The sequence below is a fragment of the Natator depressus genome, chromosome 10 (assembly GCF_965152275.1).
Source record: "Natator depressus isolate rNatDep1 chromosome 10, rNatDep2.hap1, whole genome shotgun sequence".
Lineage (NCBI taxonomy): Eukaryota > Metazoa > Chordata > Testudines > Cheloniidae > Natator > Natator depressus.
The window spans coordinates 51855225-51876252 of NC_134243.1; the positions used below are offsets into that span (position 1 = coordinate 51855225).

At 42.1% G+C, this 21028-nt stretch overlaps 1 protein-coding gene across 1 annotated transcript in view; it reads left to right on the forward strand.

The window, feature by feature from the left end:
* VPS13C (vacuolar protein sorting 13 homolog C) overlaps positions 1-21028 on the forward strand; it is a 191594-nt gene that overhangs the window by 87259 nt on the left and 83307 nt on the right. The window contains exons 39-46 of the mRNA XM_074966157.1: positions 1243-1399; positions 2844-2923; positions 11807-11866; positions 13274-13436; positions 15081-15197; positions 15741-15844; positions 18314-18481; positions 19693-19997. Coding sequence (XP_074822258.1) covers positions 1243-1399; positions 2844-2923; positions 11807-11866; positions 13274-13436; positions 15081-15197; positions 15741-15844; positions 18314-18481; positions 19693-19997 — 1154 coding nt within the window. The remainder of the gene's footprint in view (positions 1-1242; positions 1400-2843; positions 2924-11806; positions 11867-13273; positions 13437-15080; positions 15198-15740; positions 15845-18313; positions 18482-19692; positions 19998-21028) is intronic.

The window sequence follows — 21028 nt, forward strand, 5'->3', positions numbered from 1 at the left end:
TGTCCCCAGTTCTGTTGTAAATTGGATCATGCTAACGGCTGTATTAACTTGATCCCCTTAGCTCTGGCCACTGTGGGGATATACACTAGCTGAGACTTGGCAGAATGCAGATGCCCATGACAGGGTTTGGGGAACAGTTGCCATAGGATCAAGCTGGTCTGCTTTACACCATCTGAGATTTTCCCCTATGCCAGGGATACTCTCACTTCTTCAGTTAGGGACGGATTAGGTCTCTTTGTGCTTCATGCTGCAAAATGGCCAGAACTGGGGATAGAATCTGGGTTTTAACTCATGATTGTATTTGAAAATAGGGGATAGCTCATTTAAAACATTGTCGTTTTGATTATAAGGTTCTATGTCTCTACTCCTCCTATGTCCCTCCCAATATTTTTGACTCACTATAATTCTTGTGCTTTCTTGTCTTCATGCCTCTTATCATGCTGGCCCTCTACCTGGAATGGTTTCCTCATAATATTCTAACAAGCACTTTATTATTTTTCATCTACCTCCATAAAACTAACTTCATCCTGCAATGCTTTCTACTACCTCATCAATCTCTTACCCAAAATTGCTGTACTCAGGATCTGGACTCATGGTGGTTTTTCCCCTTAGCTCAGATCATAAGGTGCTGAGGGGTAAGCACTGTGTATTACTGAGACGGGGTACATTGATGGTGGTGTTAAGGTTATTTTTTAATCATCTTGATTCTAACTGGAAGAACAGTTATTTACTTGCACATTCTGTTCATTCACTTGAGGATTTAGATACATTACTCATCTAAAATGGCACATGGTTCACATTAGTGTCAGTTCCCCCCTCCTTGCCCCCAGAGAGAGCAACTTGGTATTTTTCTAAGTTTTTATTTGCTTGTTTTGTGTACAGCACTGAACAAAGTCTTACACTAAATAGTTTATAATATAAAATTGATCTAGATAAGACAAGGAGGAGAAAAAGCCAGAGAGAGAGAATCTTTTTCTCTTTTCATGCTGTTTCAATAGATTGTAAGTGAAAATTTTTCTGGAGGGATTTTACAGGTATAGTGGCTTGGCTAAGTGGAATTGGGAGAACATTACATACATATAGAGAAGTATGGAAAAAGCATAGATACAGGCATGTGTGAGGTAAATAAATAAGGTGTCAAGGCTGGCATTGCTGATGGAGTAGAGTTGTGGACATTATAATTACCTACTATAACCAGTGAACTATTTTATTGGAATATAACCTTAATTTATCCCCCCCTAGGTTGTGGTAACCTTGATGAGACAGGTGCAAAAGGAGGGGCATCCCTTACATATCCTAACTGTGCTGCAGCTTGGAACTGAAACCAGAATTGGAAACCACAATATGACTGCAACAGCATATCTGAATAAAATTACTTTGAAGTGCCTTGAATTTACTGGTAGGTGCATTGTAACTTGGCACTTTTTATATAGTACACAAACATTATAGCAATAAGGTTGTACAGTTAAAAATTTTAGAAGTGCAGAAATGAATTTCTACAGCAACATTAACTTTGTGACATTGCCCTTAGGTAATGGTGCTTCAATAAGTCAGTCTTTAATAGTCTAAGGGCTTGTCTTTGGTGAAAAAGTTAGCTTGAGTTAGTACACTTAAGCTAGTTCAAATGGAGTAATAGCTCCAGTGAGAGCAACCACACCGCAAACCAGCACTTGAGATACAGAGTGATTAGGTTAGCAAATGATGAGTTTTAACTCATGCTGCTGCATTCTCAGCAATGTTGGAGCTTCAACCCTTTCTGTCAGGCCAGCTAGCTCGAGCTTAAAGCACCACTTAATTTGAGCCAGATGGTTTTGAGTATGAGTCTGACTAAGAACAAAACTCAGGTGATAGCTTGAGCTAACAACACAATGAAGACAAACTGTCAGTTTAATTGTGCAACCTTAATATTATATAGTGTAATAATTATTTGATAGCTGTACTGTTTCCAAAAGTAAATGCTAAAAAAAAGTTTTCAGTGAAAGTTTAATTTTAGTTGTATGACTTCATACCCAGCTAAAGTACTACTCAGTAATAGATATATGTTAAGATGAGAACTCCAGCATTTTTTGTGTGTTTTTAAATAAGGAAAAATCCGTAAGTAAATTTGAGCCCAAAAGGAAGACTTTTTTTTTTCCCTAAGGGTGTGTCTACACTGAAAACAAACAAACAAACAAAAAAACCCAAGCAACCAACAAAAAAACAGCGTGTGGCAGCAAGTCCCAGAGCCTTGGTTAACTGACTTGGGCTCACACTATGGGGCTAAAAATACAGTGTAGATGTTCAGGGTTGGGCTGAAGCCTGGGCTTTGGGACCCTCGTCCCTCATGGAGTTTTCAGAGCCTGGGCTCCAGCCGGAGCCTGAAGATCTGTGGTACTATTTTTAGTCCTGTTGCATGAACTTGAGACAGCTGATCTGGTTTCTGACACATGCTGCTACTGGTCTTTTTTTTTTTTTTTTTTTTTGCAGTGTTAGATGTATAATTGAAATAACTGAGTAGTGATTCAGATTTTTGCGACGATATAAAAGTAGCAGTGGGAAGATGCAGTTTTTCCAAACTGAAATTTTTTCTGGGTTTAACATAGTATAAAAACGACCAAGAGCATTACTTGGATAAAATTACATAAAATATTTATTTTCATTAGATACCTCTTGATCAGTGGTCTTTAAACTGAAAATGACTACTTAAAATTATTTTCATTATGACCCATTACTTGTTCACTTTCAATAGCTGAGTCAATTAACAGTTAAAGCATTTGCATGGGGGCTTGCTTTCTTATAAAACGTGTATGCGAGACAGAGTGATTTGAAGTAATATAAATGTATATGTGCCCTTTTGTCTACAGACTCAAAAGGAGATCCTCTTCATATTATTAATTCTTCGGATGAGACTGGTGAACACCTTCTGAAAATGGAATACATAAAGGTTTTAGTATAGTCTTTATTTGAACCTCTGGATTATTTTAACCAGTTTTAAAGCCCTGATACTGCAAACACACCTGCATTAAACTTCAATCACAGGCAGAAGTATTTGAAGGATTGGGATCTAAATGATCAAAGTCCTGTGCCAGTTGTCAATTTTCAAGAATAAAATCTGCATTCTGCTCTTACACTAGCAAGCATAGTGCTCACTGAAGTGAAGAATCAATATGAAGTAATTGAAAGCAATATCTTCCAAATGATTGAATGTATCCTCTCCCACTGGGAACAAGATGTGTCAGATGCTAGTGAGCACCCCTTCCTGGCCACCTACTAGCATTTCTGTGTGAGGAATCCAAGCCTCATGTGCTTTGGATTCCCAATGGTGTATTATACTTCTGGAGTCGGAGCAGAATCTAGCCACTGCCTCAATTTTGGGGTGACTAGATGCACTTTCAAGGTGCAGACTTTCTATTTGACGCTCTCTTTGGAAGCGTCGGAACTGACTGTCCAGATGCCTAGCCCTCTGGGTGCAGAACAGTGACCCTTCAAATTCCCCAGTGGTTGAACATACCACATCATTCACACACATTTTGTACAGTCATCATACACACACACTTTGTACAGTATCTTTATGATCTTTATATTTAATCATGGAAACCACAGGAGAGTGCAGATCGTGCAAAACAGTAAAACATCCTAAACACAATGTCCTTCACTAGCTCACCCTGTCCTTGGGGCAGGGATCATCTGTGTTCTGTCAGGCAGGGTCTTCCACAACTTTACCTACTCTGCCCCTGCAGCAGCCTCTTACCTTAATCTGATGCAAAATGGATCTCTCCCCCCCCCCCACACAGCTCCTGCCCATGAGTCCCTTTATAAATTCTTGCTGGGAGTCACCTGCTTCTTTTATTTTCCTCCTGTTAGCTTTGCACTTACAAACTCCTTTTCCTTCAGACAAGAAGTGGAAGTTTCGTCTGCCAGTTTGAGCAATCACATTGTCCCAAGATACTTTACTTTAAATAGATGTTCCTTGAGTGCTGACGACTCACTGTAGTCTCTGGCCTGACAGACACACAATAGAACCCTGTTAGCTCATGGGGCATCCACATACATGTAGACTTTTCATGATACAATAATTACATGATACAATTTCTTAAAACCGTCCACAGTTCAAAAGTGGTAGAGACAGAACTCTCAATTCATCACACAAGGAACAACCTTCTTTGCAAGAATGCTCTGTTAAATGGAATGGAACATTTGCTCATACCTATTTGTGTGGCAGGTGCCCCTTTAATAGTGGTACTGGCTCAGTAGGGTTCACAAACTGTGGGGAATGGACTTTGAACAAGGCAGCCTCTCATGGGGGAGTGAACTATAAATGTAGATTTAGTTATAAGAAGAGAGACCCTACAATGCAGGATATCTTTCAGAAGGTATGTGGTTATTAGGGACAAAGTCGAGGACACCATCTCAGTTCAGTAGTCCTTAACACTAGTGCATTCCTTTCTCTTCGTGCGTTTCTTTGTCTTTTTAGTCTGGAAGTACATAATTGTAACCAACAAGAGATCAAGCTGCTTATGTATCAGAGGGGTAGCCGTGTTAGTCTGTATCCACAAAAACAACGAGGAGTCCGGTGGCACCTTAAAGACTAACAGATTTATTTGGGCATAAATGGGTAAAAACCCCACTTCTTCAGATGCATGGAGTGAAAATTACAGAAACAAGCATAAATATATATTGGCACATGAAGAGAAGGGAGTTACCTTACAAGTGGAGAACGAATGTTGAAGGCCAATTTAGTCAGGGTGGATGTGTTCCTCTCCCAATAATTGATGAGGAGTTGTCAATACCAAGAGAGGGAAAGTTGCTTTTGTAGTGAGCCAACCACTCCCAGTTCCTATTCAAGCCCAAATTGTTGGTGTTACGTTTGCAAATGAATTGTAGCTCAGCAGTTTCTCCTTGAAGTCTCTTTTTTTTGAAGTTTTTTTTTGTTGAAGTATGGCTACTTTAAAATCTGTTGTTGAGTGTCCAGGGAGATTGAAGTGTTCTCCTACTGGCTTTTGTATGTTACCATTCCTGATGTCTGATTTGTGTCCATTTATCCTTTTACGTATCATAGAATCATAGAATATCAGGGTTGGAAGGGACCTCAGGAGGTCATCTAGTCCAACCCCCTGCTCAAAGCAGGACCAATCCCCAACTACATCATCCCAGCCAGGGCTTTGTCAAGCCTGACCTTAAAAACTTCTAAGGAAGGAGATTCCACCACCTCCCTAGGTAACGCATTCCAGTGTTTCACCACCCTCCTAGTGAAAAAGTTTTTCCTAATATCCAACCTAAACCTCCCCCACTGCAACTTGAGACCATTACTCCTTGTTCTGTCATCTGGTACCACTGACAACAGTCTAGATCCATCCTCTTTGGAACTTCCTTTCAGGTAGTTGAAAGCAGCTATCAAATCCCCCCTCATTCTTCTCTTCCGCAGACTAAACAATCCCAATTCCCTCAGCCTCTCCTCAGAAGCCATGTGTTCCAGTCCCCAAATCATTTTTGTTGCCCTCCGCTGGACTCTTTCCAATTTTTCCACATCCTTCTTGTAGTGTGGGGCCCAAAACTGGACACAGTACTCCAGATGAGGCCTCGCCAATGTTGAATAGAGGGGAACGATCACGTCCCTCGATCTGCTCACTATGCCCCTACTTATACATCCCAAAATGCCATTGGTCTTGTCAACAAGTGCACACAGTTGACTCATATCCAGCTTCTCATCCACTGTAACCCCTAGGTCCTTTTCTGCAGAACTGTTGCCTAGCCATTCGGTCCCTAGTCTGTAGTGGTGCATGGGATTCTTCCGTCCTAAGTGCAGGACTCTGCACTTGTCCTTGTTGAACCTCATCAGATTTCTTTTGGCCCAATCCTCCAATTTGTCTAGGTCCCTCTGTATCCTATCCCTACCCTCCAGCGTAGCTACCTCTCCTCCCAGTTTAGTGTCATCTGCAAACTTGCTGAGGGTGCAATCCGCACCATCCTCCAGATCATTTATGAAGATATTGAACAAAACTGGCCACAGGACCGACCCTTGGGGCACCCCACTTGATACCGGCTGCCAGCTAGACATGGAGCCATTGATCACTACCCGTTGAGCCCGACAATCTAGCCAACTTTCTATCCACCTTATAGTCCATTCATCCAGCCCATACTTCTTTAACTTGCTGACAAGAATACTGTGGGAGACCGTGTCAAAAGCTTTGCTAAAGTCAAGGAACAACACGTCCACTGCTTTCCCCTCATCCACAGAGCCAGTTATCTCGTCATGGAAGGCAATTAGATTAGTCAGGCATGACTTGTCCTTGGTGAATCCATGCTGACTGTTCCTGATCAGTTTCCTCTCCTCTAAGTGCTTCAGAATTGATTCCTTGAGGACCTGCTCCATGATTTTTCCAGGGACTGAGGTGAGGCTGACTGGCCTGTAGTTCCCAGGATCCTCCTCCTTCCCCTTTTTAAAGATGGGCACTACATTAGCCTTTTTCCAGTCTTCCGGGACTTCCCCCGATCGCCATGAGTTTTCAAAGATAATAGCCAATGGCTCTGCAATCACATCCGCCAACTCCTTTAGCACTCTCGGATGCAGCGCATCCGGCCCCATGGACTTGTGCTCGTCCAGCTTTTCTAAATAGTCCCGAACCGCTTCTTTCTCCACAGAAGGCTGGTCACCTCCTCCCCTTGCTGTGCTGCCCAGTGCAGTAGTGTGGGAGCTGACCTTGTTCATGAAGACAGAGGCAAAAAAAGCATTGAGTACATTAGCTTTTTCCACATCCTCTGTCACTAGGTTGCCTCCCTCATTCAGTAAGGGGCCCGCACTTTCCTCGACTTTTTTCTTGTTGCTAACATACCTTAAGAAACCCTTCTTGTTACTCTTAACATCTCTTGCTAGCTGCAACTCCAGGTGTGATTTGGCCTTCCTGATTTCACTCCTGCATGCCCGAGCAATATTTTTATACTCTTCCCCGGTCATTTGTCCAATCTTCCACTTCTTGTAAGCTTCTTTTTTGTGTTTTAAGATCAGCAAGGATTTCACTGTTAAGCCAAGCAGGTCGCCTGCCACATTTACTATTCTTTCTACACATCTACACATTGTCCCTGTAGCCTCAATAAGGATTCTTTAAAATACAGCCAGGTCTCCTGGACTCCTTTCTCCCTCATGTTATTCTCCAGGGCATCCTGCCCATCAGTTCCCTGAGGGAGTCAAAGTCTGCTTTTCTGAAGTCCAGGGTCCGTATTCTGCTGCTCTCCTTTCTTCCTTGTGTCAGGATCCTGAACTCGACCATCTCATGGTCACTGCCTCCTAGGTTCCCATCCACTTTTGCTTCCCCTACTAATTCTTCCTGGTTTGTGAGCAGCAGGTCAAGAAGAGCTCTGCCCCTAGTTGGTTCCTCCAGCACTTGCACCAGGGAATTGTCCCCTACACTTTCCAAAAACTTCCTGGATTGTCTGTGCACCGCTGTATTGCTCTCCCAGCAGATATCAGGGTGATTGAAGTCTCCCATGAGAACTAGGGCCTGCGATCTAGTAACTTCCGTGAGTTGCCAGAAGAAAGCCTCATCCACCTCATCCCCCTGGTCTGGTGGTCTATAGCAGACTCCCACCATGACATCACCCTTGTTGCTCACACTTCTAAACTTAACCCAGAGACTCTCAGGTATTTCTGCAGTTTCATACTTGAGCTCTGAGCAGTCATACTGCTCCCTTACAGACAGTGCAACTCCCCCACCTTTTCTGCCCTGCCTGTCCTTCCTGAACAGTTTATATCCATCCATGACAGTACTCCAGTCATGTGAGTTATCCCACCAGGTCTCTGTTATTCCAGTCACATCATAATTCCTTGCCTGTGCCAGGACTTCCAGTTCTCCCTGCTTGTTTCCCAGGCTTCTTGCATTTGTGTATAGGCATTTGAGATAAGTCGCTGATCGTCCCTCTTTCTCAGTATGAGGCAGGAGGCCTTCCCTCTCGTGCACTCCTGCTCGTGTTTCCTCCCGGTGTCCCACGTCCCCACTTAACTCAGGGCTTTGGTCTCCTTCCCCCAGTGAACCTAGTTTAAAGCCCTCTTCACTAGGTTAGCCAGCCTGCTTGCGAAGATGCTCTTCCCTCTCTTCGTTAGGTGGAGCCCGTCTTTGCCTAGCACTCCTCCTTCTTGGAACACCATCCCATGGTCAAAGAATCCAAAGCCTTCTCTCCAACACCGCCTGCGTAGCCATTCGTTGACTTCCACGATTCGACGGTCTCTACCCAGGCCTTTTCCAGAGCAGGCTGCACTGCGGGGAGGATGGACAAGAAGACCACTTGCGCCTCAAACTCCTTTATCCTTCTTCCCAGAGCCACATAGTCTGCAGTGATCCGCTCAAGGTCATCCTTGGCAGTATCATTGGTGCCCACGTGGAGAAGCAGGAAGGGGTAGCGATCCGAGGGCTTGATGAGTCTCGGCAGTCTCTCCGTCACATCATGAATCCTAGCTCCTGGCAGCAGCAGACTTCTCGGTTTTCCCGGTCAGGGCAGCAGATAGATGACTCAGTCCCCCTGAGGAGAGAGTCCCCGACCACCACCACCCGCCGCCTCCTCTTGGGAGCGGTGGTCGTGGGAACCCCCAACCCTAGAACAGTGCATCTCATGGCTTCCAATCGGCGGAGTCTCCTTCTGTTCCCTTCCCTCAGATGTATCATCTAGTCCAATCTCCGCATTAGTACCTGTGGAGAGAACATGACAACGGTTGCTTACCTGTATCTGCATTGCTGGTACATGGACGCTCCCCTTTCTTCTTCTGGAGGTCACATGCTGCCAGATTTCTTCACCATCCTCCTGTCCCCGCAGTGCAGCCTGCTCTGAATCTTCGTAGAAGCATATCCTGACATTTGTCCAAGAAATCTTCAGTTTCTTTTATGCAACGCAGGGTCAATACCTGTTGCTCCAGACCTTGAACCTTCTCTTCCAATATGGAGACTAGCTTGCACTTTGTGCAGACAAAGTTGCTTCTGTCCTGTGGAAGAAAGACAAACATGGCACATCCAATGCAGGTCACAACAGCTGAACAGTCCCCATCCATATTACCTTCCTTCTACGAGCTTCCTCAGGAGTTGTAGTAACTACTCAGAGAAGCTGGCAAGATGTAAGCCTCAGTGGGCTCTCCCCAGGCAAACTCCCTCTGTTAGCCTCTCTGCTGTTCGCCGCTCAGCTGGTTCGCAGCTGACTGGCTTTTTATAACAGTCAGGCCCACTCAAGGCTCACCTAGAACAAAGCATTCCCAATTCACACTTTTTTCCAACAACCAATCAAACACACGGTCAAACTGTCAAACTGTCCCCACAACAGACACTCAGATACTCACCAACACAGACTCCTTAATGCAGCCCTTAGCGTACCTCCTCTCAGGCAGATCCCAGGCAAACTACCTCTGTTAGCCTCTCTGCTGTTCGCTGACGTAGAGACTGTCCGGTTTGGCCAATGTACATGGCAGAGGGGCATTGCTGGTACATGATGGCATATATCACATTGGTACATGTGCAGGTGAATGAGCCTCTGATGGTGTGGTTGGGTCCTATGATGGTGTTGCTAGAGTAGATATGGGGACAGAGAAGGCAGCAGGGCTTGTTACAGAGATTGGTTCCTGGGTTAGTGTTTCTGTGGTGTGATGTGTAGTTGCTGGTGAGTATTTGCTTCACGTTGGGGGGCTGTCTGTAAGTGAGGACTGGCCTGCCTCACAAGGCCTGTAAGAGTGGGGGATCGTTTTCCAGGATAGGTTGTATATCGTTGATGCTGGAGAGGTTTTAGCTGGGGGCTGTACGTGATGGCCAGTGGTGTTCTGTTGTTTTCCTTGTTGGGCCTGTCCTGTAGTAGGTGACTTCTGGGTACCGGTCTCGATCTGTCAGTCTGTTTCCTCATTTCCCAGATGGGTATTGTAGTTTTAAGGATGCTTGTCAGAGATCTTGTAGGTGTTTGTCTCTGTCTGAGGGATTGAGCAAATGGGGTTATATCTTAGGGCTTGGCTGTAGACAATGGATCATGTGGTGTGGTCTGGATGGAAGCTGGAGGCATGTTGGTAAATATAGCGGTCAGTAGGTTTCTGGTATAGGGTGGTGTTTATGTGACTATCACTTATTTGCACTGTAGTGTCCAGGAAGTGGATCTCTTGTGTGGACTGGTCCAGGCTGAGGTTGACAGTGGGGTGGAAATTATTGAAATCCAGGTGGAATTCTTCAAGGGCCTCCTTCCCATGGGTCCATATGATGAAGATGTCATCAATGTAGCGTAACTAGAGGAGGGGAGCTAGGGGATGAGAGCTGAGGAAGCATTGTTCTAAGTCAGCCATAAAAATGTTGGCATACTGTGGGGCCATATGGGTACCCATAGCAGTGCCGCTGACTTGAAAGTATAAGTTGTCCCCAAATCTGAAATGGTTGTGCGTGAGGACAAAGTCCAGCCACCAGGTGTGCCATGGCCTCATCAGGGATACTGTTCCTGACCGCTTGTAGTTCATCCTCATGTGGAATATTGGTGTAAAGAGCTTCTACATCCATGGTGGCCAGGATGGTGTTTTCAGGAAGATCACCAATGCATTGTAGTTTCCTCAGGAAGTCAGTGGTGTCTCAAAGATAGCTAGGAATCCTGGCAGCATAAGGTCTGAGGAGAGAGTCCAAATAGGATTTCCAGGTGTATGGATCTTGGGTAGCAGATAGAATACCTCTGGTCGGGGCTCTAGGGGTGTGTCTGTGTAGATTTGTTCCTGTGCTCTAGCAGAGAGTTTCTTGAGCAGATGGTGTAGTTTCTTTTGGCACTCCTCAGTGGGATCAGAGGATAGTGGCCTGTAGAATATGGTGTTGGAGAGTTGTCTGGCAGCCTCCTGTTCATAATCCAACCTGTTCATGATGACTACAGCACCTCCTTTGTCAGCCCCTTTGATTATAATGTCAGGGTTGTTTCTGTGGATGGCGTTGCCTTCTGCACAGCTAGGTTATGGGGCAAGTGATGCTGTTTGTTCACAACTTCAGCCTGTGAACGTCTGCGGAAGCACTAGAAGTCCAGTCTGTCATTTCGACCGTCAGGAGGAGTCCACACAGAATTCTTCTGCTTGTAGTGTTGGTAGGAGGGTTCCTGTAGGTCAGTGCTCTGTTCAGTGGTGTGTTGAAAATATTCCTTGAGTCGGAGACGTCGAAAGTAGGTTTCCAGATCACCGCAGAACTGTATCATATGCATGGGGGTGGTGGTGCAGAGAGTCCCTGAGATAGGACAGACTCTTCTGTCGGGCTAAGTGTGTGGTTGGATAGATGAACAATATTGTTGGGTGAATTAAGGGTACCACTTTTGTAGCCCCCTGTGTCACGTAGGAGTTTAGATAGTTTACTGTCCTTTTTCCTCTGTAAAGAAGTAAAGTGTGCATTGTAAATGGCTTGTCTTGTCTTGTTTTTGTAAAGTCCAGCCACGTGGAAGTTGGTGTGGAAGGTTGGTTTTGTATGAGAGTCTCCAGTTTTGAGAGCTTATTATGGTATTTTCAGAATGGCTGTCAGGTAGTTTGTAGATTTGAAGGCAAGAGGGGCTATTATAAATTGTTTATTCTAACCCCCTAATTAAGATAGGCTATAGAATTTCACCCAGTAAATTTGCACATAGACCCCATTAACTTATGCTGGCAAAGGAGGTATTGTTTAGAAAGACATCCAGTCTTAATTTTAAGGTCTCCGAGCAATGGTGAATTGATTATGTCTCTTTGTAATCTTTTCCTTTGATTAATTATTCTTATGGTTAAAAATTGGCACCTTATTTCAATTTCAACTTTGTACTTCATCTGCTAAAATACAGATATTGTTACTGTGTGCTTCAGTCTTGACTCTTTTTATAGGCTGATGCAGATGGACCAGACTTTACCACTACTTACAAAAATACCAAGCAAGCTGTCAACGTAAGTATAAGTACATAGACTTCAGCAAGCTTTTTAGGTGAGTTCCTATGTTAATATGTAATTATTTTGAAAGAATAACTAAAAATATCTTTTTTTAAAGTACACTTGGTTTTAAGGTAACGTGAAAAATGGTGTGTCTAGAATTGATTATTCATTTTTAAATGGGAACTGATGAATTTTTAATCTGTTCTTAGCTAAGTGACAATGCCAATTTCTGACAATAGTGTTTGTGGGATGTGATTTGCTAAAAGTGAGGAAGTGGTGTACTCTAGAGTAGTAAACTTGTTAATATATCACATGGGAATATATTTGTGGTAGAAAAGTAAAAGCTCATAGAGCCAGAGTGGGAAGGAACAGTTGTGCTATGTAAACGCGCTGGACTGGGTGGCTTTTAAATTATGACATGAGCCAAGCAGGCTCGAGCAGTGTACTATCCCAAGTGGAACACGGGAGACAGTGTCACAAAGAGGCTACTCCTTGCTCGGAGGAAGAGTTCTTCACAAAGTTTCCTTGGTGGATAGACTGCACCCCAGGTGAGCTAGCTCAGCTCTATTTTCCCACCCCCTTTCAGTATCCTTTTCAAGCAAGCAAGCTCTGTACACATGGATCACATGGACGACAGTGAGCAGCTCCAGTGCAGCTGTAGTATAGAAGACTACTTGCTTCTTTGCAGGGGCAAGTCACCTTTTGAATCTCATTAAGTGATGAAATATGCACTTCAGAGATGAGGGGGGAAGGCCAGAGAGGCCATGGATATAATAAAATAAATATTTGCCAAAAGTTACTGTAGTACAAGGCAATACCGTGCTAGCTTACGTTCTGTCATATTTTAACGGTATAGATTTTAGTGACAACCACTATAGCTCACCCTCCATTGTGGATGTGTTGTTTGAAGCCTTTTATTATCCCAGAACTTCACCTAGATGTAGTAGGTGCTCTAGACAGAAACAGCTGTGTGTCCTTGGTTGGCTTTTTCAGAGCCATAGTTAAACATGCAGTGCTTTCTGGCCCTGAGCTGTGACATGGAGAAGGATTAAGCAGTATAAAGTAATATTAATACTGTATATTATATTCCCCTAAGGAGCGCTAGTTAAAAATGCAGGTTCACATCAAATAGCAGATTTTATATTTGGCACAGAAGGTGGTATAATGTCCTTGTAGGATTGTCTTGTATCATTCTAAGCTTTGATGTGACAGCATTTTGGCGCCTTTCTTCTCTATTGCTATGCAATGCTACGTTGGTCAAAAATGTCGGATTACATAAGTAGAGAGTAAGTAATTTTTTCTACATTTCAGTGGTGATAATTTTGAATTAGTCATACAAAGACATAACATACCAGTATGATACGTTTTCATTAATATTACCATTTTTCTCTCTCTCTCTCTCTCACACACACATCATGTCAGGTGTCCTTTTCATCTTTGGATCTAATACTCCACACAGAAGCCTTACTTTCCATCATGAACTTTGTCACATACAGTGTTCCATCAGGTGGCCTTACCAGCTCTGATAAAGGATTTGACCCAAAACCTCAAAGAGAGGAACAAAAAAGCGCTGTTCTCAAAGCAGGTATTGTGATATTGGAAATTCCGTATCTTTATTTGTGGTGCAATAGCATGCCAGCTGCTGTTAATCAACATTGTTTGCAAGCAACACAGAACTCTGTTGTCGTTCATCTGGCAACACATTAGTCACTCACCCGGTTGTACATGGAAAAAGACAATAGTAAATCACAATGTTAAATATCTGTTTGAACAAAAATCACAGATGAGTTTCTAAGGATATTGAATCTTCTTTTTGGTAATTGCTAAACACTTGCTTGTTCCACAAATACTACTAGCATTAGGTATTTTCCCAAATAGTGAATTCATTTTTATAGACCATTACCTTGACTGGTTAATTTGCCTGACATTCACATCCACCAAAAGTCTAAAATAAACAAACCTGGCTTTATCAATGGTTAAGCTATTTCATTAGTATGAATTAGTGAGGTGAGGTATGATCATTTCACACTCCAACTTCTTCCCCATTAGCTTCTTGCATAACTTTAATTACCTGAATGAATTAAAACTGGTCACTTGACAAATACCTTTCTTTACTATTCCTTATAGGTAGATAAAGTAGTATTCTAATTGAACATTAACAATGGTTGTGGAAAAACAAGGGTGCTTCTCGTAAAAGATGACAAGTTAGCTGCCATAATATGTACACCCCTTCATTGCATTTTTCAAACATGTAGCAAGAAATTGTTGGTAGCCTTAACATCTCACTGAAGGAGACAGCATGACAAGTTGAAAAGGCCAGTCGAAAGTCCTATAAAACTTGGAGCTGCAGAGGATGAGGCTTCGTTGTCAGATACCCTCACTGAACTGTGACTCATCAAAACTCACTACACATTACAGCAGTGAAACATACCTGAAGTTTGGTGCTTCATAAGTGTATGTGCCACTACCTCCTCTTGCTGCCTAATATGACAATTCCATATGAATGCTTGTATCTTTTGAAATCAACCAAACTTCACTGTGTATTTGCCAACTTTCTGACTATACGGAAACACAGTTTATAAGGGGAATCCTAAACGCTCATATCAGCAAGCGCTGCCTGTAACCTAGTGATGGGGGCAGTAAAGAGAGTTTTGTTAGAAGGTATTTAAGGATTGGCTAGTTTGGGGGTTTTTAAGAGTTATTTTTAAGCCTGATAGGCTTGAGCTTGAAATTGACTGACTGTCCTAATTGGTCTTGGTCTGTGTCTTAGGAGCTGCTTTTCTCCCTACACCTGCAGGCTTCCCTTCCTGTCCAGGATAGACAGTGTTGAGGGTGATTTCTCACCACACTGTGAAGTCTGGTTTTCTTTCCTGAATATGTAAAGAATGAACTACTAATTGTGTTTGGAATTATACTATTCTCAGAGGAGGTTTCAAATGAGGACAAATATGGAAAATGTAACCATATTCTGTTTTGAAGTGATTGCTATGCCTATATTTCATTTGACTGCTGTTCTTGTCCCAGAACAATTATCAGTCTTCTACACAATGTAATCAGATTTTGCTGTAGCTTTGGTCAAATAGAGTTAAGATTTCCAAGGTGTTGCAACAGATAAATTTTGAACCGTGTGTGTATATATAAACCTTTAATTACTACAAGATGTTTTGCCTCTGTTAAATTACTGGGATGAATGTGCCCTCTTCTGACCATGGTTCTTTCTGCTACGTAGTATCTAGTGGTGCAGCCCATGAAGATGTATATGACTTGAAACTTACTGTGAAGTTGAATGCATTCAACGTTTTTGTCTGTGATCAGAAATGTAACATTGCAGACATTAAAATACAAGGTAAGTTATCAGTTAAGTATTTTGACTAGTAGAGTTTAAGGAGATGCATCATTGCTTTTCCCCCCTAAGTTTTAAAAAGCTACTGTAGAAGTTATACATCAATATTTCAATAGCATTTGCTTAAATTTGTAACAGGAGATGAGAGAGCAACTGAGCATTAATCTGAGATTTTTAATAGCCAAGGTACACGTGTGATGGAGGAAAATGTATTTGGCAAAGATACATAAGTGCTTAGATTTTAATAGGGTGAATTAAAAAAACCTTGAGTTGCTAACTCACTAGAAATGCTGTGGACTTGAAATTCTCTAAGAGTTAGGCACTCATCAGTGTTAGTAACTGGTACTCAACCCTGTATTTTCAGAGAAAGTTAGAAATCGTCTTGTCTCTTCATCACTAATCTACGAATATGTGGTAGAGGGCATCAAGTAAATGGTTAGATCAGAAACTCCTAAGGCTGAACAGCTTGTTACATTCTTTTTTGAGTTTTAGCAAAAATGGATTACCTGTTGTTACTATGAACTAAAATTGGATTTTTTTCATCAGGAATGGATGCTTCTGTTTCTATGAAAACTAAAAAGATAAAGGTTTTTTCCAGACTTGAAGACATCATAATCACAAATGTTGATCCAAAGACCATTCATAAAAAGGTGACTTGTGCAATGAGATAAGATTATAGAAATTATGATTTTTTTAAAGAGATACTGTATGGCTAAACAGAGCACAATCAATTGCTTAATCAATTTTATCGAGATATGTATGTGGAAGACAAATGTGTTGCTTCAAAAATTGTCAAGTTAAAAAACTGAGTTTATAAACTACATTTAAACCAGGAAAGTAAAGTATTTTCTTCTGAATATTTCATTATTTGCTTAGGCTAGTGTTCTGATTTACCCTTTGGCAAAATGACTAAAATCTCCAGTAAACCAGAAATAGCTAAATGAGATAATAGAATTGACTGGATTCACTCAAACTTGTGTATCCATCATTTGCTGTATTAAACATAGAATCATAGGACTGAAAGGTACCTCGATAAGTCATGCAGACCATCCTGACAGGTGTTTGTCTAACCTGTTCTTAAAACCTCTAGTGATAGAGATTCCACACCCTTTCACCCCCATGTAATTTATTTGAGTGCTTAACTACCCTTTCAGTTAGGAAACTTTTCCTAATATCTAACCTAAATCGCCCTTGCTGCAAATTAAGCCCATTACTACTTGTCCTGTCCTCAGTGGCTAAGGAGAAGAATTTATTCTCCTCTTTATAACAACCTTTTATGTACTTGAAGACTGTTACCAAATTTCTCCTCAAGGTCATATTTTCTAGACCTTGGACCACTTTTGTTGCTTTCCTCTGGTGTTTCTCCACATCTTTCCCGAACTGTGGTGCCAAGAACTGGACACAATGCTCCAGCTGATGACTTATCAGTACTGAGTACAGTGGAAGAATCTCTTCTCGTGTCTCTCGCTTAGAACACTTTTGCTAATATGTCCCAGAATGTTTGCTATTTTTTTGTGACAGTATTTAATTGTTGACTCTTTGTGATCCACTGTAACCCCCATATAATTTTTTGCAGTATTCCTTCCTAGGCAGTCATTTTCCATTTTGTATTTGTGCAGTTGATTATTCCTTCCTAAGCATAGTACTACGCATTTGTCCTTACTGAATTGTATCCTATTTAGTTCAGACCATTTCTTCAGTTTAAGATCATTTTCAATTCTAATTCTGTCCTGTCTAATCCCCTCCTATCTTGGTGTTGTCCTCAGACTTTAAGTATACTCTCTCTGCCATTTTCCAAATCTTTATGAAGATATTGGATAGAACCGGACTCAGGACAGATCCTTACAGGATCCCACTTGACATGCCTTTCCAGCTTGTCTATGAACCATTGATAGCTACTGTCCACCAGTTCTCAAAGATAATCACTAATGTCTCAGAGATTCCTTTAGCAAGATCCTTCTAAGATGTACTTTGTCAGGCCCTGCTGACTTGAAGATATCAAATTTGTCTGTGTAACTCTGAACTTGTTGTTTTCCAGTTTGAGCCTCAGCTCCTATCCCATTTACACTGATGTTGACCGTATTAGTCGTCTGATCACTGCTAATTTTTTTTGGTGAAAATGGAAACAAAAAAGGCATTTCACGCTGCATTTTCTATTACCCTCTTTTCTTCCTCATTGAGTAATGGGCCTACCTTGTCCTCTGTCTTCCTCTTGTTTCTGATGTATTGGTAAAATGTTTTCTTGTTACTGTTTGCCTCTTATTTTGTGTCTTGACCTTTCTCATTTTGTCCCTACATGCTTGTGGTGTTTTTTTTAATATTCATCCTTCATAATTTGAACTGGTTTCCACTTCTTTGTTAGTCTCTAAGGGGCCACAAGTACTCCTTTTCTTTTTGCGAATACAGACTAACACGGCTGCTACTCTGAAACCTGTCACTTCTTCTATGACTCTCTTGCATTTCAGGTCATTAAAGATCTCCTGGTTAAGACAGGGTTGTCTCTCATTATACATCTCAGCTTTCCTCAGTATTGGGATGGTTTGCGCTTGTGTCCTTAATAATGTCTCTTTAAAGAACTGCCAACTCTCCTGAACTCTGTTTTATCCTTTAGACTTGTTTTCCATGGGATCTTACCTACCAATTCTTTGAGTTGGCTAAAGTCTGCTTTGTTAAAGACCATTGTCTTAATTTTACTGTTTGCCTTCCTACCATTTCTTAGAATTATGAAGCTATCATTTCATGATCACTTTCACCCACGGTGCCTTCCATCTTCAAATTCTCAACCAATTCATCTCTGTTTGTCAGAATTAAATCTAGAATAGCCTCTCCCTTTGTTGCTTTCTTCACCTTCTGCAATAAAAAGTTGTCTCCAGTGCATTCCAAAAACTTGTTGGATAATCTCTGCCCTGCTGTAACATTTTCCCAATAGATGTCTGGATGATTGAAGTCCCCCATCACCACCAAGTCACATATATTGCTTGTTAATCCACTCGTGGTTACATCCTATTTGTTTTAGACAGCTTGTGTTACATTCTTGGGCTGTGACAGAATTAACAAAAGGTTACTCTAGGATACTAAATACATATATTTAATAAAATAGCTCAATTCAATTCTTCCAGGCTGTCTCCATAGTGGGAGAGGAAGTGTTTCGATTCAAAATGGTCCTTTATCCAAACGCTACTGAAGGAGAAGACTACACCGATATGTCCAAGGTGGATGGTAAAATGTGTCTAAAAGTGGGCTGCATTCAGATAGTTTATCTCCATAAATTCTTCATGTCACTTCTGGTAAGATGTTGTTACTAGCATGTATAATTTGGTACATTTAGTTTCAGTTAATAGTTTCTGTGCTGCCCAAGAATGCAAGACAGAAACCTGTTTTATGCAGTGGTGTTGTAGATGTGGTGATCCCAGGATATGAGAGACACAAGCTGGGTGAGGTAAAATCTTTTATTGGACCAACTTTTCTCACCAGCAGAAGTTAATCTAATAAAAGATTTTACCTCACTCACTTTGTGTCTCTGAAACATAAACATGTAAGACCAAGTTCCTTACCCTGAACACATAATGTTTAAAAGTTGCACCACTCAGTGAGTTGATAAATATGAAGGGGAATGATGAAGTACAAGAGTGATATGGTGACTTAGTTTTGGCATGTACGAATAGTTGAATGTGAGCGTAAACCCTTCAGATATAGATACCTTATCAACCAAAAGTACAACTACTAGACATAAATGTACACAGTACATCCTGCTTTAGATGCATGTTCCAAGTAGGGTTGAATTCAACACTGAGTACCCATGAGTTAGAATCTTAGCTAGCAGATGATCGTGTAAGTGAGGCAGATAGACTTAAGAATTGTGAACTGCAACTTAACTATATTTTAGCAGGGACCAGGGCCAGCGAGAGCGCAAAGGGACTAAGCAGGTGCCACAGCCAGCTCCACTGACAACCTCTGCCTCAGCAGCCTATTGAGTGCCTTGAGCTTGTCACCTGGCAGCTCTGCCTCAATCACCCACCCAGCATCCTGGCATGCTTCACAGGCACCCTCTGCCAAGGAATGAGGGAAAGGCTCAGGGGCTGTCAGTACAGGGCAGCGGCAGGTGTTTGGGCCAGGCCTGGCCATTCTCTATGATGATTCTGATCATGGCATTGTCGAGGTGGAAACAGCAGCTCCTCTGAGCCCCAGTCCCTGGGAGGGCTGTGGGGCCAATACTCCAGGGTCCTTGACACTCTTGGATTGGCAGGGTGTGGTGGCTCGTAGTCAGAATGGCTGCGAACCCTCCAGCCGCTGCTTCTCAGGACTGGCCCCTTCTCGTCTTCCGCCCAGCGGCTCCACTTTGCCCTCTGTCACTGTCTGCTTTGCCTCCCATGCCACCCCCAACTCCACCCATAGCTGCACCAGCGGACCACCCAGGACTGTCATGGCCCACGGCTTGGGAACCCTGATGTAAAGTGTTTATTTTTGTGCTACGCGAGATAATGCTGTTTTCCAACAGAACTTCCTGAACAATTTCCAAGCACCAAAGGAAGCCCTGAGTGCAGCTACAGTCCAGGCTGCAGAAATGGCTGCTTCCAGCGTGAAAGATTTTGCTAAGAAGAGCTTCCGCCTTTCAATGGATATCAACTTAAAAGCTCCAGTTTTAGTCATCCCTGAGTCTTCGGTCTCCCATAATGCTCTGGTAGCAGATCTTGGTTTGATCAGAGTTCAGAATGAATTTAAATTGGACTTCACAGATAAATCTTCTGTCCCTCCAGTCATTGACAACATGGATGTGCAGCTCACTCATTTGAAGCTATCAAGGTATAAACTACTGTGTTTCCCTTGATACTGAATGTTTATAATTAGTGTTGGAAAACAGTTAAAGTGCCAACACTGCTCTGCATAGGGTAAGAAGATAAGGCCTGTGCCTCGAAAAATGTAATCCCTAAACAGGTTATACAGATGTCATGGGGAAGAGGGAAGTTGTGCAGCAGAAAAGCAAAGTGGTTGATTGAAGAGGCTCAGTATGTTAATTGTTAAATCTGCTTTTAAAAAAAACATTTTCTTTAGTTCCTGTTCTATTTAACACTGTTTTTAGAGGATAGGAGTTGGATTCCTAGGTTTCCTGGAAGGACAAAACTGTTTTGTTTTTTGTTTTTTTTTAAATACTTGGCTTGGGTTCTTTGGAATTGACACATGAACAGTATAAAGGGTCTTGTGGTTAATTTGTAAACTTACAATCAAGGCACTACCTTTCACTACCAGAATACAGATATACATTCACACACAGGCTCACATCTTCTGTCACATTTTATATACTTTTATTTTTTGCATCATAAATGTAAAATCAGTAGAAATAAATTAATACATTATTGCGTGGGAAACACTCTTGTTACGTATAGTACTAGAGATGAATGTACTCCATATATTCTCCAGGAACATACGATGGTTGGCTTTGCCACAGTGGTTTTTGCTGACAAGCTAATGTTTACCTACAGTTATTGCACAGTGGTACCTGTGATACTGCACTACCCTATACTTTACATAGAAAAGAAGTGCACAACTGCAGAGATTGTGTGATATCTGTGGGAATCTTTACTTGCTAGTGGCAACCACTGTATCCTTTTCTCATGAATACATAAACTAAAACATTTAAGATATGGTTCTGAGTTGAGATTTGAATGGGCTTTATTGCTGCAGTCCCATGAAAAGGCTGAAGGGCAAAGCTCCAAGTTGTTGTTTTTGGGCATGGTTTCTGTGCAGAAATCTAGGTTTTCACCTGCTCCATTCTCTAATTTCCCAGCTACTCGTGGAGAAGTAGGGGAAGACCTGTATGTCAACAGAGATTCAAT